Source organism: Chinchilla lanigera, unplaced genomic scaffold (genome assembly GCF_000276665.1).
Source record: "Chinchilla lanigera isolate Chin_1 unplaced genomic scaffold, ChiLan1.0 scaffold00070, whole genome shotgun sequence".
NCBI classification, from domain to species: Eukaryota; Metazoa; Chordata; class Mammalia; order Rodentia; family Chinchillidae; genus Chinchilla; species Chinchilla lanigera.
In genome coordinates, this window is record NW_004955471.1 from 7,098,189 (window position 1) to 7,124,135 (window position 25,947).

Genomic DNA, 25,947 nt, shown 5'->3' on the forward strand with positions numbered 1-25,947 from the left:
AAAAAAAAAAAAAAAAAAAAAAAAAAAAAAAAGACCAAAACACTCCAATAAGCTGGAGGTAATTCTGCATACATTCCATGGAGCTAGACAAGAAGTCGTCTCGTAATTTCTTTTCTCACCCCACTGACTAGCTTGGTTTGCTTCATCTACACTCAGTGATCACTGGAGAACATCTCCAGAAATGATTTACGGTTCCCTGATTTGTTAATCTCTCCTGCCCAGTGTAGAAACAGCCCTTCACAGATGCCCGTGTTGTCACCTGAATTGGATCACTTTTTTTTTTTTATACCCTTGTATCTCTTTATGGATAACCCAGACAGCAAAGGAGAGAAACCAGGGCCGAGGCAGAAAGAGCTGCTCTGAGGGTTCTAATGATCTGCTGGGCTCCTCCCCTAGTATTCCTTTTTACCTTCCAAATTGGAACGAATTTACTTCCACCTCCTCCCATTGTTAATTCAATTTTGATTGTTCTCTGCCTCCTCATGTTGGATTTGAGGTTGCTAAAATTAAAATACACAGGCAATGTAACAATATAAAATAAAGGGTAAGAGTGGTACCAGGGTGCATAGGTGGAAGATGAGGAGTAGAAACCAGAAACCTGGGAGAAAACGGGGATGGAAGATGAACCACACCATATTTAGAGTTTGCAGGCACTGATAAAAAGACTGATTCGGTACTTAAGAGTGAGACAGTGTCTCTCAGCTCACTAACTGAATTTTCCACGATTATTAAGCATCTAGTAGTGGTTCGCTCTTTTCAAAATACACAGACGACCAAGACTTGAGCCTGACCCTCAAGGTGTTCACAATCGAATCTGCTCTTATTTCAACCTTACGTGCTGACTGGTCACAGACTCTAAAGCCTTCGATTCAGCTCTCATTCCAGGCCATGGTTCATGCCTCGTGCAATTGGTAAAACTAGTTCTACCACTTACCTCAGATTATTGGGCCAGGGATTTAGGTCCAAGCCAAAGACAACCACAAAGGTGCTGACCTCAGGGGAGGTCAAATATCCCTGCAATTACCTGATATTTCCTTCACATTGCATGGCGACACATCAATTTTCTCAGGTCCTATTTTTCCCATATCACCAGTAACATATCCTCCACCCAGCTTCTTCCTTCCACAGTGTGACCCTGCCATGTGAGCCCTGGCTGGTGGGGTTTCTGCCCTTCCTCCTTGGAACCTGGTTACAGCTTTGTAACAGTGACCAAGTACAGCAGATGTTATGTTATAGAACATGAGAGCTGAGGCTATAAAAATGCTGCACACCTCTATTTTGTTCTCTTGCCATGCTTGCTCTTGGCACCCAGCTACCATGCTCCGAAGAATCTCCGAAGTCACGGAGATGCCCCTGGGGTAGGAACCAGGGCCCCTGGCACATCCACCTGGCTGGGCTCCTATCCAACAGCCAGGGTGCTCTTGCCAGCCGCGCTAGGGAGCCTCTGACCGCGCAACCCCAGCCCTACCTGAGCTGCGGGTCCGAGGCCGCACAAGAGACTGAACTGTTCCGCCGAGCCCCACCTACATTTCAGATTCTCGAGCAAAACAAATGACTATTGTTGTTTTAAGCTGCGAAGGTCTGAGGTGGTTTATTAGGCCTTGACAGATGGCTGAAGCTCCCATCCAATCAGATTTTCTCCCCTGGGAAGCACAAATGCTAGAAGCATTCCAGAGGTGGGCCGCTGGAGCTCACGCTGAATCCCAAGCTTTTCCAGGCAAGTCCTACTAGCGTGCTCATCTTGGGAATTCTGAAAGCCAATGACTGTGGCTGTGAAACAGGTGCTGTTTCACGCTGCTTCCGATTCTGGCAACTAAATCCAGAGTTAAATCCCTGTTCCTGAGAGTATCTTCGAGTGTCTCTCGGCTGCGCCCTGAGAACAACTAGTGTTAGCTTTCCTTCTGCTCTAACAAGAGGGGCCTTTATCTTTTCCACCTGATCTTCAACCCCTGACCAGCACCTAAGTCTGGAAACCTAGTTTTTTCCCCTCATTACTGCTATTCCAGCTTCTGGCTTTTTTTTTTTTTTTCCAGCGTGACCCACCATTTCATCTGGGACTCAGATCCTGAATTTCCCATCTTTCCGCACCTCTATTACTTCTTATTTCAGGCTCCTTGAAAGGATCAACACCTTCTTAAACATTTTCCATTGCCTGTTGTTGTTCAGAAGATGGTGGTTAAACACATGCACTCTGAAACTGGGGAAGCATGGAGTCAGTTTATTAGTTCTCTGAACTTGCTTTATGATATAGTGTCAGGATTAAATGAGATGGTATCTGCCGAGTGCTTAGCATCTCACGGCCAGGCTTGCTAGCTCATCAGATGCCTATGTTGTGAAACAGAACCACTTTGTGAAACAGAACCTCCATTGTTGGGTGTGATAGGCGCCAACACAGAGGCCTCTGTTCCCTGCTGCCTTCTAGACAGGTTGGCCAATGAGAAGTGGGCAGGGTTGTTTCATTGGGCTGGGAGGAAAACCCTTGAACAGTGGCTGACCTAGTTGGGAGGCTCCGGTGCTGGCTCCCTCCCTCTCCTTGGGATCGGTGCTGCAGTTGGGGCCACTATTCAGGATCGTGTGGAGAGCTTAGGCTGCAGCCCTGCATTACGGAAGGGGTGGGTGGGTGGAACGTACCCCGTCCCAGGGGAGCAGGGAAATCACCTTGATGTCCTTCCCTATGTGAGAAACAGACTTCTCACTTAAAACAATGTTGTTATGTTCACTCTGGTATTAGAGGCTAAAGTCAATCCCGGATTGGTGCACACAATAAGTGCTGGTCAGGATTATTATTCTCTCTCGGGCATTTCACTCACTGCAGGCCTCTCCGTTCTTATGGCCCAGCCACCACCATGTTGATCTGTCCCACTTCTGACAAATCAGACTAAGATAGGAAGGAAGCGCGCCGTGCACAAATTCTAGAGGGACGTCGATGCCGAAATGGATCGGGCTTTCCTTAGCTGGGATCGTTAGGTGGAACCTTCCTGTCCATCATCTATCAGTGTACTGACGGGTCTTGGTGACCTGAGAGAATGTGTCCTAGTCCAAGACCTCTTCATGTTATCCACATGTTGTGAATCTGCCGTTCAGCCTTGCTGTGTTCTAATATCAAGGTGTAGAAGATGAGATTAGAATGAAAAACATGAAAAAAAGTTAGTAATTAGGAAGAAGAAAAGGTTTTATCTTGAAGATTTTTTCATTTTTGCTAAAAATACTTTTTAAAATCACACTTGCATAAATAATTAAAATTTCATTCCGTCATTTAAAAATGTTCTATAAGGAAGAATAAAGGTAAGGATAGTACCTTATAGATATACAGAAAATCCATTGGATTTTTTGGCTGAACAACTGTGTGTAAAGCAAGTTCAGCTGTATAAGAATTTTTTGGGCATTGTTGCATTTATTTAAAGGGTATGTGAATCAAGACATTGAAATCATGAAGGTAACATTTCTTTTTTATAGTCCCAGAATTTAAAAAATATTTAACTTCAAAATTAATTCACCCCTTTATTCTTAATAAACAAGATTTAAGTAAACAAATATCTTATTTCAAAATTTTATTCTAAGTATTGATGTTTACCCATTACATAGAAACTAATAAGTAAATATTTTTCCTTTTATAGTGCTTAATTAAATTTACAAATGCTTTTCTATCTATGATTGCTGAGTAGACAGTTTAACATATGGACATGTATTTATTTATTTTATTTTTTAAATGCACCTGAGAATCATTTATACATACACATACTTGCATATCTGACATTGATAAAAATGTCATAAAGAAAATATTGCTATATATGTCATTCTTAGCATGTTAAATAAGAGATTAAAAAAAGCTAAAATGCTCAGTCAGGCTTAAAGCTTTGATAGTTTTACAAATCAGTTCTAACCAGTAGCATTGGGGCAATTCTTCTCTGAGCCTTAAAAGCGAGCATTTACGCATAGCTGGGATGAACGTAAAGTGATTAGTATGACAGCTGACAGTCTGTCTGACCTCCAAGAAACATATTACATGGCTTGTAAAATGAGAATCAAACACAGCACTTTTTCACATTATTTTCAGTTAATTTAAAATACAAGGCATGCGATATTAAATTACTATTGATCTACCAGATTATTTTTAACTTGTTGTATATTTAACATGCAGAGTTTTCACATTTCCATCCAAGTCAGAGGAACACAATGATTACTCTTAACTGAGATCTGCACTGAAAAAAATGTTGCTTATGTTTGTAGAAGATGCGTATCATTCACTTACTAAGCCCTTCACATGAAGACCAAGGAAATGAAAAATGAAGAATACGCTTTTCGCAAAATCCAATTATGGTACTTATTGATCAAGTACCAAAGGCCAAAGATGATAATGTGACACAGAATACGGCTCCTGAAGTGAAAGCTAAACCAAAGTGAAAGCTAAACCAAAAAGCAAAAAGCCCATCTACCTGTGCTACCTTGAAACACTAGAGTTGTACTTTTATCTGTGCACACTGCTGAAGTGAAAGTCTTCAAGCTATCTGAAGCACTTTGGGGTAGGAATTTAACCTCTTAAAGCACAGCAAAATTTCTGAAATTTATTATTAAATATATTATTTAAATTATATATATTAAAGCTTATACAGCTTTAGCTTGTGACAGCATCCATAATTTAACATAATTCTATGAATTGCTATTGCTATCTCATGAACATGTGTTACTTAGAAAAAGCAGTAGGGGAAAAAGTGCACATAAATAACAACTCCCCTCCCAAATGACTAAGAGGAAAATCAAATTTTGATGCCAAGCAAGACAGTATCAAGGCAATGCCAAAGTGCAGCTAAAAAAAAGATTCAAGTAATTGGTTGTTTGAGCTTTATAATTATCAATAACCAATTAGACCGATTCCAGTTCTCCCTAATATATAGGAGCTCTTCTGGATACTGTCAGGTTGCAGAAATGCATCTGCAAGTGAGGCTGCTCTGGACTGCTTTTCTGTTTTCTTTCAGTGGTACTGGGCATGAACCTAGGGCCTTTGCACTGGACTACATCTCCAGCCCTTGTTTTCTTCTCTTTCTCTCTCTCTCTCCCTCTCTGTCTGAAACAGGCAGGGTCTTGCTTAGTCACTCAACTGCCCAGGCTTGGCTTCAATTTATGATCCTCCTGCCTCAGCCTCCCAAGTGCTGGGATTACAGGTGTGTGTGCCCCCCCCACATTGCTTGTAGCTGTCCCATGGAAACCCCAGAATCCATCCTGAGTGTCCTCTGCACGTGAAAAAGTCACATGTGTTCTTCAGTACAAAGTTTTAATCTTTTCCCCACTAGAATTTCATCAGCACCTTCCCAGGGGAAACTGTGTCTTCTCACTCCACTAGGTTCAGAATTTGCTCTAATTCCAACAGAAGATGAAACTAACACCTGTGTTTCACATTTACTCAACATGAGGCATTTTCCCAGAGATGGTTTAAATTGATGGCTTAAACCACCAAAATAAAAAAATACAAGTATTTTTCAAAAGCACTCATTTATGTTGACATTAGTCCCACTGCTACAGCTATGGAAGTCAGAGGAAGCACCTGCTACCCCATGATGCCGTGACTGATCCAGGATTTGTGCTTGGTTTTGGATGCTGTGCCCTCCCCAGAGAGAGGAGTCACAAATCGGCATTTTTATACGTTACAACAGCTTCCTCGAGAGTTTCACTGGACGGTGTCCTTAACCTAGTCTGTTTAAAAGGACAAAAATATAATGAAACTGGTATCTTTAAACTATTTCAAAGTCAGATGATGCTCTGGTTGGCTCTCCAACTAGGGCAAATTAATAACCTTGTTTTATTGAATGTCAAATCTGAAACATAAAATTAACTTGGGGTTGAAAGCAATTCTTGGAGTTGTTATGCGTTCACGATACGCGCTGATTGGATAGTAATAAAAGGATGTCTGGTTCTAGGATGATTCTGTGACTGTTTTTACCTATACTAACTGCATGGATCTTTCCAGAATACCTTTTTAAAAAGTAACTTGTAGAAGTCAGTAGATTTTTCAGATACGAACTCAGGGGCATCTTGCTGAGGTGTGTTTCTTCTTGTCTCAAAAAGATAAAAATAAATAAATAAATAAATGGAACAACCCAGATGGATGGATGGATTGATAGATAATAGAATTTGAAGTTATTTAAACACTGAATGAAATATTTTATTATATCACACAATCTTTCTTTATCAAATGAGACTCTGGGACCCCCCATACTTCCGAGAACCTTGAAAGTTCATTATTTAATAAGGTCATATCAAGGTTAAAAGCCTGAGTGTTCAGTGAAGATCTTAGATACCCAGAAAAGCAAACTGAGGCTCTTCTGAGAAAGAGAAACCAACTTAAAGTGATAAACACACGCACAAAATAGATAAGATGGATGATTCAGGAAGCAGCAATGTTGGCATAAATATCCGAGAGTCTTTCTGGACCATAAGTTGATTTATGAGTATGCAAAGCAGTGATGAAAATAAAGAGCTGTGTAAGGATGTGCTAATGCGAGGCTGACAGACCTGTTGCAGTTGTAGACCAGGATGATTGCCCTTTGTCAGAGCTCTAGGCAGTCCCATGAGAGCATGACAGCAGTAGTTAAATACAGCCAGATAGCTGGGCTGTTTGCTGTGTGGAGAGACTTCTTGGGCCTGAAACTCTGCCTTTAAAACTATCTGCTTACTTCAGAAAGCACGTACTTGCTAAAGGATTTGTACGAGGCATGACAGGGGGTTTTGTGACACATGCAGGCAGCCTTTCCAACACACACCCAAACTCAGCAGCAAAAGTCCAGTTAACTTCCTCTCCCCTTGGTTTATATGCATTTAGAGAAATAAATAAAGTTTTCAGTCTTCATGTCTTTCTTGGAATACAATGTCAAGTGTCCTAAGGAAGCTAAGGACTCTCCATTTGCTAGATTAATTTTAAAGTGAGAATTAGAAAGCTAAGGATTAAACAGAAACAGATTTTTTGTGAGGGAAGTGGTCTTATGGGCCCTCGTGTATTTTTTTTCAAGAGCAGAATGTATTTATTGAGGGAAAGAAAGCTTCTGTCCAAAAGAGGGACAGAAGGGGGGAAAGTCCCACGTCTTTGAGCACAAGGGTGTCCCAGCTTGGCAGGACAAGAATGCACTGCACCATGGGAGCTATCTGACATGGGTACAGATATTTCCTGTCCCCGCTTGATTTCAAAAGAGTTTGAAGATCCCTGAGATGAGACGGGTGATAGATGACTCCCACCTGTGCCCACTCGCTGCCCACTTCCTACAAGCATGGCAGGTGTGATGAAACGAGAAGGTGCTGGGGGGAAAGGTCGCAAGCACAGGCGATTTTAGCTGAGAAGGAAAATGCTGGTTCTTTCTTTGAAGCCTCCTAGTTCCTCTGAGAATTCCCCAAAGGTGACCAGGCTGTGGCTGCATCAAAGTCTACAAGTGACCCAACGCCATCTCCTCAGGACCACGTACTCTCTCACTGGATTTTCTCAGCTGGTGACGGAGAGCTTGGAAAGCCCCCGGGGTGGCGTAGACACTGAGGCGCACACTTTGCCTGGTGTCTCCTCTGCGACCTCCCTCTCCTGGAGAAAGGTCTTGCTGAATGGAGCCAACTTGTCAGAGCTCTTGAATAATGAGAGGAAATCATCCAAAGCTGGTTAGGTAATAAGTTGACCCAGAAGGAAACCATAGATACAACAGCTTCCTGATTTAAACCCTGAGGAACGAAGGAGAAAGTTAACAAGGACCTGGAGAGGGGGCCAGAGTGAGTGAGACTGGGGTGTCTGGAGGAGGGGCCACCGCCTGGGCGCGCCAGGCCCCCTCTGGTCCTCCTCAGCCCTGAGCAGCTCTGAGGACAGCTGGGCTCCTCCTTCTGGGGACAGGGACAGGGACAGGGGATGCCAACACAAGGAGAGTGGGCACTGGAAGAAACAGCAAAGGTTCTTCCGTCTGCGTGGATCTGAAATTCATTAAACTGCATCCTGTCCATCCTCTGTTGGCAGGCCCAGCAGGCTCCCTCAGGGCCGACTTCTCTTGGGAACATGAGCACCTTTCTGTGTTAGGATTCACTGTCACTGTAAGAAAACAAAAACAGAAAGGAACAGCAGTGTATCTCCAAGACGCTGCGGAGAGGTGGTCGCCCTGACTGTCCCGCTACCATCCGCAAAACAAAGGTCACTTCGCATGTTCTACTGATCCCCAAGGAGGAAGTCCAGAGTACCAAGAAAGAACCCTTCCCTCTCCTCCTCCTTCTGACGTCACTCCTTGCTGCTGAGGCCAGAGAGCCAGATGGAGTTGGGGGTTCTCCCCTTTAATTAAATCGAATCCCACTCTCTGCGAAGAGACGCCAAATTGCCTTTTTAAAAAATTCCATGTGTTGTTTTCCCTCAAGAGTCGGTGGTCCTGGCATGTTTTCAGTAGCCCGTCATGTTCAGACCCAAGAGGATCTGGAGGTGCCTTCTCAGTGTCACTTAGCATTCAGCCATCAGGCGTCTGGAGGTGTGAGTGCACGTAAATTACAGTGTTGAACACGACTGTGCTGTTGGCTGACTTGTGTTTGTGCTTTGAAGTTGGCCATCTCCGCCAGATACCTGGCGCTACAGCTCTTCCCAGGGGGATGGTGGCCCCACCCAGGACGTTTTTCGCGACTTCTCTTTTTAGTTCTGTGACCCCGTCCCTCAAACTCGAGCAGGACTCTATTTTCAGTCAACTCGGTATCCCAGGAAGTGCTGGAACCATAAGAATCAACAGATCTGGTGTCACCGCAGCTCACAAGCTGCAACAGATGATACTCAGGATACTCATCTGACTCCTACGTCAACGTCCTGCTCAGGAAAACACCAGGTTAGCCAGGCACGGTAGTGTGTGCCTGTCATCCCTGCTACTGGTGCAAGAGAACCACTTGAGCCCAGGAGTTTGAGGCTAGCCTGGACAACACAGAAAACTCATTTCAAAAACAAAAGAAAACAAACCAAAAAAAAGTGTTTCCAAAAAGGCTTTGAAACAACTCAGATGGAAAAGCCAGGCATAGTGGTACACGCCTGTAACCCCAGCACTCAGGAGGCTGAGGCAGGAGAATTGCTGTGAGTTTGAGACCAGCCTGGGCTAGAAAGTGAGCTTAAGGCCAGCCTGAACTGCATAGGGAGAATTTGTCTCAAAAAGACAAAAATAAATAAATAAATAAATGCAACAACCCAGATGGATGGATGGATTGATAGATAATAGGTCAATAGCTAGATCCATCCATGACATTGTGAGTGCATGTGTGTGTGACAGTGTGCGGTATTTGCTTCTATGTTCTGAGGCCAAGAGGAAGCTGTAACAGGAAAGGATGGTGGGATAGGAAGAGGAGAACAGCATTTTATCTGAGGCAGGCAAGCAAGCAAAAGAACCAGCTCTACAAGCAAAACTTATTTGAAATGGTAGAAGCCTTACGGAAAATTTAAAAATGTTTTGGGCAGGGGTGTGGCTCAGAGCACTTGACTCTCATGCCCAAGGCCCTGGGCTTGATTCCCAGCGCCTCTACCCCTAAAAAGGAAAGAGCAGAGGCTAGCAAACCCTTTCACCATGACACCCTGAACAGCTCTCCAACTAGGCAAGTACGTGCTGCTTCATTTCTTGGAAACTGGGTGCTAGCAAGATAATATTTCTAAGATCCAGGAGTCCACTCCACAGAACAGTCCCTCAACTGCAGGTTTTCCTTTCCTGGTCTTATCTTGCTGTTTCAGCCACTCGAAACAGAGAGGGTACAAAGCCAGCCAGCAATGGGCAATCCTCCTTGCCTTTGATATTGTTTTTTTTTTTGTTTTTGTTTTTTTTTTGTTTTTCTCCGGTACCGGGAACCGAACTCATGACCTTGCGCTTGCCAGGCAGGCGCTTTTGCCGCTGAGCTAAATCCCCAGCCCCGTTGCCTTTGATATTGATCTGTGCCCAGCTGTTGTAACAGAAGTGACTTTGACAGCTAATTACTATAAAGCCAGGCCACATTTACTGGAGAAAATACAAATAAGCAAAATAAACATACCAGCAATGTCACTGCCACTCACACTTTGGTGTTTATTCTCTCCACAGTGGGGGTGTGTTCTGTGCTCGCCTTTGCCTGCTCTCATTCAGGGGTAAACACCTTCGCTTGATCATACACTGTGTATTAATACCTGCGGCTGGCGGTGAAATTCAGCAGCGGAGGACTTTGCCAGCATGTGCAAGGGCCTGGGGTCAATCCTCAGCTCATAGTAAATGAATAAATGAGCAAACAAATACATAAATAAATTTACATATGTGTCTAAATATCCCACAGTACCTCTTTAGCGGCTACATAGCTTTCCATCCTATTACTAGACAAAAAAATTAAACATTCAGGATTCTTCCAATTTTAAATTTTTGTCTTGTAAAAATGTTGCCCATTATTACTTTTGCACAGATCTCTAGAAGAAGAATTATAAGTCAAGACATCAAACTGTCCTTTTTGGCAATTATCCCCTTCCCTAGAAATTTTATGTGATTTGTATTCTCCCAGCATTTCTCTTTAAGAAAACATTCTTTCACTCCTACCCTCTTCAACCTAGATTTTGTTTGTCTCACTCTGTAGTCCAGGATGGACTTGAGCTTACTAGGTAGGCCCAGCTGACCTCAAGTCCACAATAATCCTCCTGCCTCAGCCTCCTGAGGGTTAGGATTACAGGATACCTGGCTCTAACACTGCTATTGTATAATCTTGTATAAGTCTAATAGGTGAAAACTGTACTAAGTTTACCCTCTTATAACTTCTATTTGTTGATTTCACTGCTAAAAAGAATAGCCTTTTTTTCAAGTGATAAGAGGTAATTTCAATTTCTTCTTGGGTTGAATTTATCGAGTTTTTGTTCATATTTAAAATAGAACAATTATCTTTTTATTGGTTTGGCTAAGAATACTAAGAATTTTTAATGAGGATGAAACCCAGGGCTTTTCACACGCCAGAAAACACTCTGCCCCGGAGCTACAGCCCCATCCCAATAATAATTTCCCGCCCGTGATATAGACTGCAAACACTTTCCCTCCATTTCCCATTTTCATTCCAGTGTTAACTTACTGTGTTTTCTAAAGTGCAGGAGTTTTCGAGTTTTTCTTGCTGTTACATCTAACCTTTCCTAACACAGTTTCTGACTTGTGTGTCACAGGATCCCTGACAAATCCCCTCCTTGAAGTTACATAACATTGACCTATATTTTCCTGGATTTTGTTTTTCTTTTTGAAATTACCTGGAATTTTAGCAAGTAGTATGAGATATGATGTTCTAAACTTCTCAGATTCATTGAGCACCCACTTGCTATGAAGTGTTGCTTTTATGCTGCATTACATGTTTCCATATCCTTGAGGGTCACAGTTTCTCTTTCCCTCTTGTGTAACTGCCTGGCTGTTTGTGTACGGTTACTCACCAAAGTGAAATGTGCGTGGGTTTTTTAAGAGGTTGCGTTGAATTGAAAATGATAATTTTCACATTGTTGTCTTTTGTTCAGGAACAGGGTATGTCTTTCCTTTCCTGCACACTTTGTACATCCTTCAGTAAAAATGTGAGGACTGGTGGTGTAATTCTGGTAGAGAGTGTGCTTAGTAGGCATGGAGCCCCAGGTTCAATCCCTAGCACCAAAAAATAATTAAAATTTGAACTTTAAAATATGTACTGAGTTCAATCCTTAGCACAAATCTAAACAAATGAACAAATAAATATGTGAATTAAAAAAAGATATTATCCTAGTGCTGTATGGTAGCACATGCCTGTAATCCCAACACCCTGGGAGGCTGAGGCAGGAGGATTACAATTCTGAGTCCATCCTGGGCCATTCAGCAATTTATCAAGCCCCTGTCTCAACATATGAAAAAACTGCTGATATAGCTCAGTAAAAAGGCCTTGAATTCCATCTCCAGTACTACAGAACAAATAACTAAGTACGCCGTGCATTTTGTTGTTGTTGGCTACTGTTGGCGGGTCACATTCTGTGTGGCTTTTATGACAGCTAGAAAGTGTTAGCAAGTGGCCTTTTTTAGCAGAGTAAGTAAGATGCAGGGTCAGATGGGCAGAGTCTGAACCAGGGATCAGTCACTTCTTTGATGCATGGGTGTGGGCAGGTTAGCCTTTCTTAGCTTTAGTTTCTTGTTTCATCTCATCTGAAAAACATTCCTAGTAATACCACGTACCTTATACGACTGCTGAGAAGAAGAAATGAGGAGTGAGGGTGTGGCTCAGGGGTACCACTTGCCTAACACACACGAGGCTCTGATTTCATCCCTAGCACCACAGACATACACACACACACACACACACACACACACTCACACATTCACACACACATGAGAAAGTGCAAGCAAAACAACCTGACATTCACACACAGATTTTACACCAGCAAACATTTGTGCCAAACACTAGCTTGAGCATTTTCTCAGATATTCAAAGGTTTTAAGAAACTGTTTCCCAAAACGTACGTTAAATTTGTAAGAAGCATTTCGTACAACACTGTTGTTTATCTAATGTGTCAAAGAGCAGAAGAAGCTCCTGCTATGGCGCTTCCTGCGGCAGCTCTGAAGGCCACAGTGAGCCTGATGACCTGGTCCGGTGTGAGTTCAAGGTGCATCAGCTGTGGGACATCAGGCCACACCCAAGGTGTAGTAACTTTCTCGGTGGTGTGACAGTCCCCAAGCCTTGCACCATTCTCTCTCCCACTTGGCCGTTTATTTAGTTAGACCTGTTCCCTGCTGTCTTCGTGGTTACATCTCTGTGACATGATCAAATCGCCCAGGTGTTTTTTAACTCTAGCAAATCCTAGAGTTCCCTATTAAAATATCTGGGCAAAGTGCCACATAACTGCAGCAAATAAAATAAGCGATCCCACTGCAAATCTTTACAGCTTGCCTCAGTGTGAATGTGTGTCATGTTAGCAACTTATCTATGGGAGTGACATTAATGAGTAATTTGTCTGGGGGTGTCCTACTGATATTTTAAGCGCATGGAACACCTCTCCAAAGCCTATACAGTAACAGGCTGACAAACTGTAAAAAACAGGTTGGACTGATTAAAAAGCATCTCTGTATTATAATCTTTAAGAAGACATTTAATTGGCAGGGTACCAGTGAAATGAGGACAGATCCAACTCGAATACCTTGTTTCATAACTGTCCCTTTGTTGCAGTCGGGATCAGATAAGTCATCTTTGTTCCCCTGACTGGTCTGTCCAGTAACAATCCCTCTTTATGACCACGGCTAATGTACCTTATCTCCAGAGATCACAATAAGCCTACACTCAACCTTTCGTGTGTACTGATGTTCAGTTTGAGGGGAGTGCAGAGTTCAGTTTGGTACAAGTCATGTAATAATCAGAGGGCGCTCCCTTTCTCATCGTTGATGTAAGGTCCCTTCTCCTTCCCACAGAAGGCCTGGCTGGGCTGCAGTGGGGCAGATCACGCATCTGAGTAACATCAGATGCAAGGCACATAGATCATGCTCACGGTGTAGTCATGAACCCGGCCACTGTTCAAGCGGTGGTGCTGTGGTTTTAAATGTTTAGTACATCTTCCCTCTCCCTCCTGCATTAACAATGGCTTTTGAGGTTAACATCCTGCAGGGTTATAAACCATTACTCTATACGCTTCTGGTGGGAACTCAGGCTGAGAGAAAATGATGGGCATGCAGTACTTGTTGGCTTGAACTAGGTGTTTAAGTAACTTTTGAGGGACTAGAGAAGAAAGCACAAAAAAAACCTCAGCAACAGAGAAAAAGCCGGAAGTGGCCACAGAAATGTACTTGAAATGAAAGAGGGGAAAAAGTCACACAAGGCTCCTGTTTCCTTGTAATTAATAATTAAGCCCCATCGGTGACTGCCCCAGTGGAAGTCATTAGCTGCCGTATTATCTCCTTGTGGCTGGCTTTCTTACTGCCAAGTGTTCTTTGTTGGTTTTCAATCTAGAATGTGTCCTCTTAGTTACAGAATACCTCTCCAACTTTAATGAAAATGCAGTTTTGAAAGAAACTCTTCTTTAGATTAGGCTTTATCATAAAGTGCCATATAAACTTTAACAAATCACTTAACCCCTCTGAGTTTCAAGTCTTAGATGGGTTACTTCATTTTTAACTGATTATCATGATGTGATAGATACACTGTCAAGCACATGTTAGGTTCTCAATAAATATCTTTTTTTTTCTTCAAATGGAGTTTCCCTATGTTGCGCAGGTTGGGTTAAACTCCTGGGTTCAAGTGATCCTCCTGCCTTAGTCTCCCAAATAGCTGGAGCTATCAGGGCATACCACTCTGTTCGGTTTGATCAATACATATCCTTTGTAAAACTAAAGTTACAATTTTACTGCTTAAAAAAAGACAAGCCGGGCATGGTGGCACACACCTGTAATCCCAGCACTCGGGAGGCTGAGGCAGGAGGATCTCTGTGAGTTCAAGAGCAGCCTGGGCTACAAAGTGAGCTCAAGGCCAGCCTGCACTGCATAGTGAGACCCTGTCTCAAAAAAAGACAAAAAAAAGACTAAGAAAAGAGAAGAAATTCACAAAATTAAACTAATTTGGACTTTTCTTGAGGGATATTTGTTTTGTTTCTTTTTTTTTTTTTATACCAGAAATCAAACTCAGGGCCTTGCACTTACCAGGCAGGCGCTGTGCTGCTGAGCTGTCTCCCTGGCCTTCCTTGAGGAATACTGAAGAGACCCACTTTTACAGTGCCACTGAGCTCAGAAACATGAATGAACAGTAGGCTTATTATTATATAAGAACAGGTATCCCGTTTTGTACCTTCTCTGACTTAACTTCTTAGGCAATAGTACCTATGCATCTGGCATGTAGAAAACCCTAGGTAAATGCCTTTTTACTGTTATTATTATTATTATAGTTTGAAAATTATAAATCCTCTTGAATGCACCCAAGTCTAATTCTCTCCCTAATCTTTCTCAGTGCTGTTGCTCCATATAAAATCATCTCTGTGGCCAAGAGACAGAAGAGCAAAGAAGACGTGTGCTTGGCTAATATTTGCAAGGCCTCATGTGTGGTTATTCATCTCAGGGGACAGACAGAAACGCAGAGCTCTCAGGAAATGACTGGAGGTGCCTCGGGGAAAGGAAGAAGCTGGCTGGCCCAAAAGGGCGATGATAAAAGGGACTCTCTCTCTCTCTGTACCACTATCTAGTGGCATTTTGGAAGGGTGCTAGGAGGGTGGGATTACACAATAAGGGAGTGTGTTTTCTACAAAGAGTGTAGACAATTAAGCATCAATCCAAGAAGCAATCTGTTTTGCGTTATCAGGTCCTGGCAAGGCTAGCAATGTCGTGATGAAATTCTCTACAATACTAGGACTGACCTCTCTTACCGTCTCTTTACCACCACTGACATTATTCCTTTGTACAAAGGGACAGAAAAGGGAATTATGACAGGAAAATGCTAAGATAGGAAATAAGAGTAAAATGCCCTCCCTGCCCCTCCCCCGCAACTCCTTTGTTGCCTTTTTACCTTATGTAAGTTTCCCATAGAATTTTGCACATAGCTGGTCCTTATTAAAAATCCTGTGCTAGGGCTGGGAGTGTAACTCAGTAGCAGCTCAAACATCTGCTTGCCTGGCATGCACAAAACCCTGGGTTTGATGTCCAGAACTTCTAAAAAAAATCCTGTAATAAATTTTAGGTTCTACACCTCAAGAAAATCTCTAATAAGGACAAGGCAGGTGATGAACAAAGGCTGGCCGTGGGACAGGGTGTATGGGAAAGTGGCACACCGTAGCCTCACATGCAAAGGGTCACAGGCTGAAGTTTTTGCACACAGTGGGGCCTATTAAGGACAGCATGCCCATCAGAGCCACCCCTTTTCCCAGAAGTGGGGTGGACTTCATGGACAACAGAGTTCTATACCAGAGATAGCTCCAGCACCAAGGTGGGCTGAGCCCTGTAAATGAACCTGTCTTTGTTTAATGCAGAGAACGGGTAAGTGTGCTTTCTACTGAATTCAGTCTTCAGTGACTGTCACTTACTTTCGGAAGCATGAAGTCACCCGCACACTGCTTAGGAGAGGAGGAACGATGACTTGCAGAGGGAATTATTTCATTCCCCTCAGCGCCAGTCAGGAACTTTGGGTGACAGTGGCATCTGGTTAATGGAAGCTCCTTAATTATAACACAGATACCCCTCTGATGGAGGACACAGATGTTTGCTGTCATGGTTTATATCTAGACAGCCCTCCAACACGCCTGCATGCATAGATAAGGCTTTTGGAATGCGACTGAACCATGGGGGCCCTACAGCTAAAGGTGAGGCAAGGAGGTGGGGCCTGGTCGGAAGAGGCGGGTCGGCAGGGACGTGGCCCGGAAGTGTGCGTCTCCCTGGCCCCTCCCTCAGCTGAAGCTTCCGGGCTGTCTTGGGGTGGGCAGCTTTTCTCAGCAGCAGGCCTTCCCTCATGAGGCTTCTGCCTTAAAGCCAGCTGACTTTAGGCTGAAACCTCCAAAACCATGCACCAAAATAAACCTCTCCTTTAATTTGTTGGTGTCGAGTATTGAGTTCCAACAACGAGGAAATTGTTGACATATGGGAATTCTCTGTGCTTTCTGCTCAGTTTTGCTGTGAACCTAAAACTGCTCTATAGAAAAATATTTTTAAAAACCCATGGGAGAGCAGGGAGAACTATTGCCATGCCATAAAAAGAATTCGTTTCATTTGCATGATGCTTTAAATTTTAAACAGTGGTTTCAGTCTCTCATACGATCCTATGAAACTAGAAGGGCAAGTGTCCTTATTTTCATTTTTTAAGATGCGGAGATGGCAGCTCAGAGCCAACGTGACTTTCCTTCGTCTAAAGAACTAATAAGCATTCACACCAGGACCGAAAAGCTGTCCTTTGCCTCTAGGTCCAATGCCCAATGAGCTTCCCACCTGGATCTCCAGCAATTCTCAAGCTTTTAGGTGAAAAAGCAAATCTTATTCTATTCCAGGTTAGATATCCAAAGTGAATGTTTTGCTGATCCTTAATGTAAGTAAGAAATGTAAATGAAAAGAAAGATTATCCGAACGATGAGGTAGCCCAAAGACCTGCCTCTCAGCTCTGAAACACGGGTGCCAGCTTCACGGAGTGGAAGGATGCGAGCCCTAGACAATGCTCTGTGAATTAAAGTCAGACAGATCCAGGGCTGCAGAGGACTGGAACAGCTCCCTTGACAGATAAAAATTTCACATAAAGCAATTCTCCAAATAGTTTAAGGCTTTTTTCCCCCCTTGCCTTACAAGTAGAAATGAACAACAGTTTATTTTAATAATCAATTTCTTAATATTCTCCCAGGTCTGATTTTTCACAAGGCTCCACCATGACACAATTCTGTAAGGTTAAGTTCTCGCGTAGCCAGTCATTTCAAAGGGAAAAAGGCAGGTGTGGGGCTGGGGATTTAGCTCAGCGGCAAAGCGCCTGCCTGGCAAGCGCAAGGTTGTGAGTTCAGTTCCTGGTACCGGAGAAAAACCAAAACCAAAAAAAAAAAAAAAAAAGGCAGGTGTGTAAACACACTGACAGGTGTGTCACGCCACGGCAAGGCGTGCATCAGGGTGGAGACCTGAATCCTGGGATGGGGAAGCTTAGTGGCTCATTTTTAGGTAAGGTAACAACATGAGGAAAACACTTCCTCTGTGATGTCCTTTGTCATATACTCATAGCATTTTTCTTTGGCCTGCTTGTTAATAAACCTCATTCAAACCGGGTAGAATCTTTCTGAACCGGTGGTGACTGTTAACATATAAATAGCTAGAGAGGTCACACTGGCTTAACACTCCAATAAGATGGAGACCTTGTTATCAAACTGTGGTACTGTGACAAGTAGAGAGCGGTAGGATGGCGAAGTCTTAGGCATGGTTTAGGGGGAAGAGGCAGAAAAAGAGTCCAAAAGCCAAACAGCTAATGGCCTCCTTCGGCTGTTTAATAATCAGGCTCTACTTGCAAAGCTCTGGCCTTGGGAACTTCCCAGTGACTCGGGAGCTCTGTGGTGGCATTTACAGTTCCTGGTGCAAGACCTCTCATTATGTTGGAGAGGAGGTGGGTGGTGTTTTTCGTGCTCTAAAGCTGAGCTGTGTTTATTCCAACGCCAGTGTCCTATTTCCACCACAGGCTCAGATTCTCTGATCCCTGGTCATCCACTGGCTGGCTGTACCTGCCCACAGCCAGGTGTCCCCGAGACGGCAGTGTCCTGCACAGCGAATCTGCCGCTTGCTAAATTATTCACCCCATTTCCTTCGAGCCCATCCCACGTCCCAACCAACACACCCAAAACACAGCCACCTTTATCCTCACGGAAGAGCGTTTAAGCAAGATCACCAAGGGCAGCTAATTACACCAAAGCCCCAGTGCGCTGAAATGTTCTAGCGAGCAGAGCCACCTAGTGGTAGGATGGAATATGTATTTTTAAATTTTCATTTAATTTCTCTCCTATAATAATCCAGGTGGGTTTTTAAGAAATTGTTTCTTTCTAAAGATTCCTCTTCCTCCCTTCAACCCCCTTGAGACTTTCATCTAGATCTATTTTCTTTATCAAACATAGAGCCAAGGTAATCAACCCTATAGTTTTATATTTTCTGAAACTCCTACTTCCTTTTGTCTGCCCTGCACACACGCACCTCCATGAAAAGTGCCGTGTAAAATTGATAGGTGCAGAGAAAGGGAGGAGGAAGTGGCCCTCCGTGCCTGCCATCACCTCCCCTCCGTCCCCATGCACTCTATGGCAGAAATTAGGGGTATACCTAGGGTTGTGATTTGATTCCTTTTCTTCCTTCAGAGTAGGCAAACATTCACCATCGGCTAGGACAGAATAAAAGCAAACTCGTTGTTAGTCACGGAAATTCGATTTTCTGTTCACAAGACAGACACTGCTGACCGTCAAATTTCCCGACCTGCATGGTTACCTGCGCAGAAATGGCCCCACCAGGGAGTTCTGGAGGTTAAAAGATTAATGATAGCATGGCTCTTGAAATGGAAAAGGCACCAATAAACGCAGATAGGAGGCATCAACTTGCCTCTGCCTTGCGGGAAAGGGCGCAATTCATCACCACTTGCTTATTCAGTCCCTCCGGAGCCTCAGTGTTGGTCTGAAAGCCAGAATCTGCACCTTTCAGGCACTGGAATGAAACGGCTGTGCCTGGTCCCCAGGTGTCTACAGAGCGATTTCAGTCGGATCGCATAGCAGAGGAGAGCAGGAAGGTGCGGCAGCAAGCACCTTCTAAAAATACACAGCTGAGCTCTCTTTCTTTACACCGGCCATTATTTATAAGGGGAAAAAAACCAAAAAACAGTCCCACTGACGCACTCCTATGTGTGTCAAAATCACTGCCTGCACCAGTTGTCAAATCGAAATGTCTTCTGCCAACTTCCTGGCTGCAGTGAGTGTAAGAGGATCATAATTTTGCATTATGCAGAATCTCAGACACAAAAGGAAAGATACCAAAATATTAAGATAAATTGCCTCTGGGTGGTGGAATTTTTTTCCTTCTACTTCTTTTTTGCTTGTCCCAAATTCTACTAGAAACAATAAAATTCGACCACTAAATCAACGATCCACCCCTAACCCCAAATGTTTTCCAAGCTCTTCTCCCATCCACACGAAAAACCGTTGGAAGTTGTATTAGTAGAGTGGAGAGCTCATTCTAGTAACAAAATTTCTGGGTGTGAAAAAGCTCCATTGTAGACCAATGAACGGGTAGACCTCAGGATACTTTCAGAAGATAATTGTTCAAAATACAAAGGATGTCACAATGTAAAGGGTGGAATTTATCAATTTAACTTGAACATTAAAAATAACACTGATTTTTAAAGAAAATCGATCAGTGATCCAATGGAAATTAGAGAAGACATACTACAGTTACTGCCAGATATCCACTGGAAATTTCTATATGAGAATACTTAATTACCATCTATATTTGCCCTGTCCAATAGATCTACTGCGGAGGAAATGATCTATATTCATTCTGTCCAACATAGTAACCACATGGTTTGTTACTAAATACTCAAAATGTGGCTACTAAAACTAAATTTTGCTTTTATTTAATTAATTTAAATAGCCACACATGGCAAGCATAGATCTATATACGCTATATTTAATAAAGTTCTATATGTGCATCAAGATTAAAGTTATAGATCCCTGAATTCTGTAATGCTGTAAGGTAGTGCTAGATGCTTTTTCTTCTAGAAAATTTGGTCTCAGAGTTCCTTGCTTGGAAAAAGAAGAGAGATCAAGAAGGAGATATAGCTCAATGGTACAGTGCTTGCCTGGGTCCCATCCTGAACACCAGAAGTAGAAAGAAGAGAAAGAAAAGAAAGAAAAGACAGAAAGGAAGAAGGAAAGGAAAGGAAAGGAAAGGAAAGGAAAGGAAAGGAAAGGAAAGGAAAGGAAGAAAGAAAGAAAGAAAAGAAAAAAGAAAGAATAATTTTCTGCTTCAAAGAGATCATTTTAACAACTTGCACACAAATAAAAACAAGTGACAAGCCCTGATGCAATAATTAAACTGGGTGTTTAAGGACAGGTCAGACCTAAATTTATTGTTTGCACACACAAGGTGGAATGTGGCACTGGCCTCTGTCCCACTCCAGAATACACTGAGGTATTTATAGTGTTGTCACAACCTTCTATTACTAGAGAGGAAAGCAGAACTGTAGGTTTCCACATACCATTTCTATTCATGCTGTTCATCCACTTATCTAGCTCTTCCATCTCTATTTCCATAACAGAAGGTGTGTCCTCCTCGAAAATAGGGCTGCAGGGAGACAGCAAAGCCGGTTGAAGAAAGAAATGAGTCTGCGCTCCATTTCATTTGGGGAGAGTCTAGATTCATCGCTGAGGAAATTGAACTTGACTGGAGCATCTGACCCTGGGAGAGCCCGGGGGCTTGCCCTGTGTTAGGCTATCAGACTCTAATGAGAAGAAAGGCTGCACCTTAAAACAAACCTACGGCTATCCCTGATCTCCAAAGTGCAAGGCCCAGAGCCTCAGAGGCAGCTGAAAGGGGAACCGAGGAGACGGCTCACCCAAGATGGAGCGCACCCCACAAGGCCCTGGGGAGTGGCCACGTGCTTTAGCCTTGCTCATTTTCTCTTCTCCTCCCTTGGGGTTTTGATGAGCGTCCCGCAGCAAGAGACCGCCATCAGTAACCTCCTCTCACCGCCTCTCCCTCAGTTCCCAGGCTTTTCTGCCTAGGAGAAGTGGAGCTGTTACTTTCAGCCTTCCCCTCCCAGGGCTTAGCGTGCAAACCTCGGGACAGAGGCCCCTGCTTACAGGAGGTGGGGGAAGGCAGGACCATGGCCCTGACCGGAAGTGTAGGTGGCACACTGGGTAGAGGAAGTGGGCAGTTTGTAAATGAGGGAGGCTGCCGCGTGGGGCAGGCATGGGGGTGGCATTGCCCCAACAGCTTCCGGGTGGAATCCTCTCTCTCTCTCTCTCTCTCTCTCTCTCTCTCCCTCTCTCTCCCTCCCTCCCTCCCTCCCTCCCTTTCCCTCTCCCTCTCCCTTTCTCCTCCTTACCCACCCTCACTTCCCTCCTTGTCTCCTAACCTCTCTACTTCTCTACCCTCCACTTCCCTCCCCTTTGCTGGTTTAAGCAGCATAGATGAACCAACATCCTTGACCCAAACTCAGGGTCAGTATAGTTAACTACTCTGCACTTGGCATTCTTCTGAGAGCAGGTGAAAGTCAAATAAAGCAGCTCCTCCTCAGAGCAGAGACCACCTGATAAGGTTTGGAGGCCCAGGCGCATCCCCTCCTCCCAGGACCTGGGGCAGAAACAGGAGAACCCAGCCAGGTATCAGAGCAGAGACACCAGCGAAGGCCCCAACCCTCCCTTCTCCCAAGCTGCACCTCCACCAGAGAGCTGGACTGGAATCGCTGGGAACGACTTACACTTTGAGGCTTTCACCACCCAGTTCACCTAAAGGGGAATAAATATAAACAGCATGTTAGCTTTGTCCATCTGCAACAACAGCTGACATGACCTTTTACAAACAAACGAAATAACTTCATTACAGTTTGAAGGGAACAGTAATTAACCTCTAAGTCAAACAAACCCTGGCCGCCATATTGAAACGAGGTCCTAAGGTATGAAACGTTTTCTGTGGGATGTGGACAGTATAGGGAACACTCCCTCTGGATCAGATGTGTGCCTTTATTATTTTACATCCATGTGAAGAGGAAAACAGTTATAAAGGAACGCAAAGAAGAGCTAAGCAAGAGGGTTTACTCCTTGGCTCCCCCTCAACAAAATACCAGGCTGCGCCGCTGTCCCCTGTCGTGGAGTAGTATGTGGGCTACTTCATCCAGGGCTCCCCTTGGAGCTCCTCCTTTATCCCGGCCTTTTGAATGGCTGGGTCCCTTCCATCCTCCTGGTCTCAGCTCCACACTCTGTCCTCAAGGGGGCCCTACCCATCTCTACTAAACCCATCTGTCCTGTGGTTCTCTGCTCAGCACCTTCTTGCTGCCTTCACAGTTTCTCCTGGATCAATCCGCCTCTTCGATTCTGGTTTCTCTGTCTCTCCCATTAAACTAAAGCACAGCTCCCGAAGAGCTGGCTCATCTCTATCTTGTCCGTTGTGGCGGCATCTCACAGCTCTCGTCCTGCCAGTGCCATGCCTCACACATGCCTAGCAAATATTTATTGAATGAATGAATAAATGAATGAATGAGTAGGTTTTAATCTTGTTTGCCCAGCACTGGGGTTAAATTCAAGCCCAAGCTCTTGGACTTAGCATTACCATAATAGTGTAACTTCTAGCAAATCTGCTTTTGGTTGCTGCTGATTGGAGTGAGAGGCAAGGGACAGTTTACACACTGGCTCGAATGCAGACAAGATTCCAAATGAACATGTGGCAGGAATGAGAGCCCAGTGTCCTGGCTTAAGCTGTTTTATTTGGCAGGCAGACCAACGGACCCCGAGAAATGCAACAGTGGCGTCAAACAAGCGGATAGCCCGGCCCGCTGCACCCTTGCTGATGCAGAAAGCACTGAAAAGCAAAACACGCTGCAGAAGACCCCCAAACATGGCCCCTGGCAGTCACAGGCCTCTTTGGTCCCCAGCAAGGGACCAGGGCCAGCAGACACCTGGCAGCACAGCCTGCTGTAATTGCCCGCAGATTGGCAAGGCCGAATGGCATCACTAGTCCAGGAAAGCTGGGCGCAGATGGGAGCCTCCTGCCGTCATTATGGGCCTCGGATGGGCCGCTGGTTATGTCCTCTGTCTCCTGAGTGAGAACCTGAAGCTTCCTGCAGATTCCTGACTCCTCAAAACTTAGACTGGGGAAGAGTATCTTCATCTTATATATTTTTACACAAGCACTTTAAACCCAAAATTTACAAGCTATTTCGTTTTTTTGTTGTTGTTTTTTTTTGGTTTTTCTCCGGTACCGGGAACCGAACTCACGACCTTCCACTTGCCAGGCAGGCGCTTTGCCGCTGAGCTAAATCCCCAGCCCCAACAAGCTATTTCCTTAAAGGATTTTACGATCAAGGCAGCTCCTACACAAATGAACCTCCCTACAAGTGACCCATTAAGACCCCCTGTCTTGTCCCTCTCCCCTCCTCCCTGTACCTTTTCCCCACCTTTGTAAGCTCCCCCGTCCTGCCGCCCCACTAATTTCTCCAAGAGCAAGTGGTTTCCCCGCCCCACTGTTTGGGGCATGGCTTTATCTTTATAATCTGGGTCTCCTGTAGGCTTGGAGGTGAATAAAAGCTAGCCTGCATGCAGATGATGGAAAAGTTTAAAAACCCTTTACCAAAGTGCTCCAGATGCACCAAAAATGTGAAGCTCCTATAATCAGCATTAAAAGAGAGCAAAAAGCCTTCTGTGGCCTCTTCTTCCCTGCTCCACGGCCATTACCCTTGCCCCAGCCACCATGGCAACAGAAAAACATCTGGGAGAGCAGCGCATTAAACCAGGAGGGAGACCAATTACTTGTCCTCAGCAATCAGGCCCTGCGCGCTCCACTCCACCTGCCCTGTAGCGCTTCATTAATAGGCACCGACTCCTGTTGCACCTGAGAGGCAAATGCAGCTCTGGTGCATGCCCCCTGCCCGCCTGGTTCCATTTTGCCTCTTACAGTCCCATTTCTGCCCTCCACCCCAGCTCCTGCACGGCACGCACCCCTTGGCCCCGCAACACACGCAGCTCTTCTCCTCTGTGGGATTGGCGGCGTGGGGTCGCAGGAGCCAGGGAAGGCTCTGGCTTCTTATCTTGTTTCCAGGCTGAGCAGTGAGCAAAAGATTCTTTCCCGGGAGATTTACTGAGCAGAGCCAAGCGTCATGTAGCCACCGTCTGTTTAAAGCAATGGTTTCCTGCCAGCTGTTTTCACTGCAGCTCTCAACCACCCGGCCCATGAGACACTTAATAAATGTTAAATAGCAACAACTGCAAATTTAATGCCCGCAGGTCAGGGAAGAATGATAGCAGAACATAAACCACACCGGGCTTCCCTTCCCCTGCGCATAAACCAGACAAGCCCAAAGAAATAAGGTGATTTAGGGGTGAGAGGCTGTAGCTTGGTGGTAGAGCTCACACTTAGCATGCGGGGGAACCAGAGTTCCGGCCCCAGCACCCCTCAAGAAGAAAAGAAGAAAAGAATTTCCAACCAGGAAAAGGGTTCTTTCTCAAAATGTTCGTCATGTTCGTCCGGCATTCCCCAGTTGTCCGATTTAAAGATTTATTTTCTGGGGGTGGGAGACAGCGCAGACTATCACGGGGGAAAGAAACAGTGGTTCCATTCCTATTTCCGGAGGGGGTAGTAGGTGTACAGGTAACCATGACCCCTCACAAAGCACAACTCTGGGACTTCCCAAGCAACATGCTGGTCTGTCTGACCCAGTGTGACAGTTTTATTTTTCCTGGGGAAAGAAGTACTTAAATTTCGCTGATTTATTCTGCTTTCACTGACTTGTATTATAAAGTTAAATATGAATGGGTGAGTATCAACAGGAAGTGGTCGCCAACCTTTCAGCGTTCAGTTTGGGAAGTGATATCTGTGTCCACATAAACGAAACGGCTAGCAAAAGAAAAGATCAGATAAAAGCTCTCTATCAAACACACGTTCTGATAAGTAATTGTCTTTGAAATTCTAAGTTTTCTATGTTGTAGTTTCTTAAACTGAGGCCTATATCAACTAAAATAAAAGACTCAGTTGCAATAGGAGTCGGGTGCCCATTATGAGGACATTATGGAATGAATCATTTCAGTTTCTTATGGGAAAATTCCTTTGATATACAAGTGCTTTAGGTCATAAGCATGTTTCTGGAATGAATTATGCTTGCAAACCAAGATATATATATATATATAATTTTCATATTCTATGATTATATTCATATATATGAATATATTCATATATATGAATATAATCCAACTTATTATAGTGAGGATAATGCACACATTTGTTTTTCTCTCTGAGAATGACTGATGTTCTTTTATAAAATCCTAGCATTCTTTCATTAACTCATGTATTAAATAAGCTCGTATCAATCAGCTAGTATATGTTAGGCTAGGGATTATTTTGTAAAGAGATAATAATAAGTGAGAACTTGTAGCAATTACAATATGCCAGGCACTATTTTCTCCAAGTTTTAGATAGATATATAGATAAACTTGGAGATATACACATTGAGTTGTGGGTAACTTGTTCTGTGAGTGTTCTGCAAGATAAGCAAACATTTCTAATAAATTTTAACTTAATAAATAAGTGATGTCTTCTAATAAGAGTAGTACATGACACTGAATGGCACATGATCACAAATGAGTCAAAAGGCTCTTTTCCTCTCTCTCTCTGTCTCTCTCTCTGTCTCTCTCTCTCTCTCTTTGGGATCATGGATGATCATCTCCCAACAGCAAGAGGTTAAGGAGGAGATCTCATCTGCAGAGGAGGAGGGAAAAAAAAGCAGAGGAATCCCTCACTTCAAATGAGATGTGGGGGGGCTGGGGATTTAGCTCAGTGGCAAAAGCGCCTGCCTGGCAAG

At 44.0% G+C, this 25,947-nt stretch overlaps 1 protein-coding gene across 1 annotated transcript in view; it reads right to left on the reverse strand.

Annotated features, from left to right (window-relative positions):
• Window positions 1-3,536: 3,536 nt before the first annotated feature.
• Tmem154 (transmembrane protein 154) overlaps window positions 3,537-25,947 on the reverse strand; it is a 53,434-nt gene continuing 31,023 nt past the window's right edge. The window contains exons 7-10 of the mRNA XM_013522865.1: window positions 21,859-21,886; window positions 20,635-20,720; window positions 18,714-18,771; window positions 3,537-8,053 (exon numbers count right to left, since the gene is read on the reverse strand). Of these exons, the coding sequence (XP_013378319.1) occupies window positions 8,038-8,053; window positions 18,714-18,771; window positions 20,635-20,720; window positions 21,859-21,886 (188 nt within the window). The 3' untranslated portion in view covers window positions 3,537-8,037. The remainder of the gene's footprint in view (window positions 8,054-18,713; window positions 18,772-20,634; window positions 20,721-21,858; window positions 21,887-25,947) is intronic.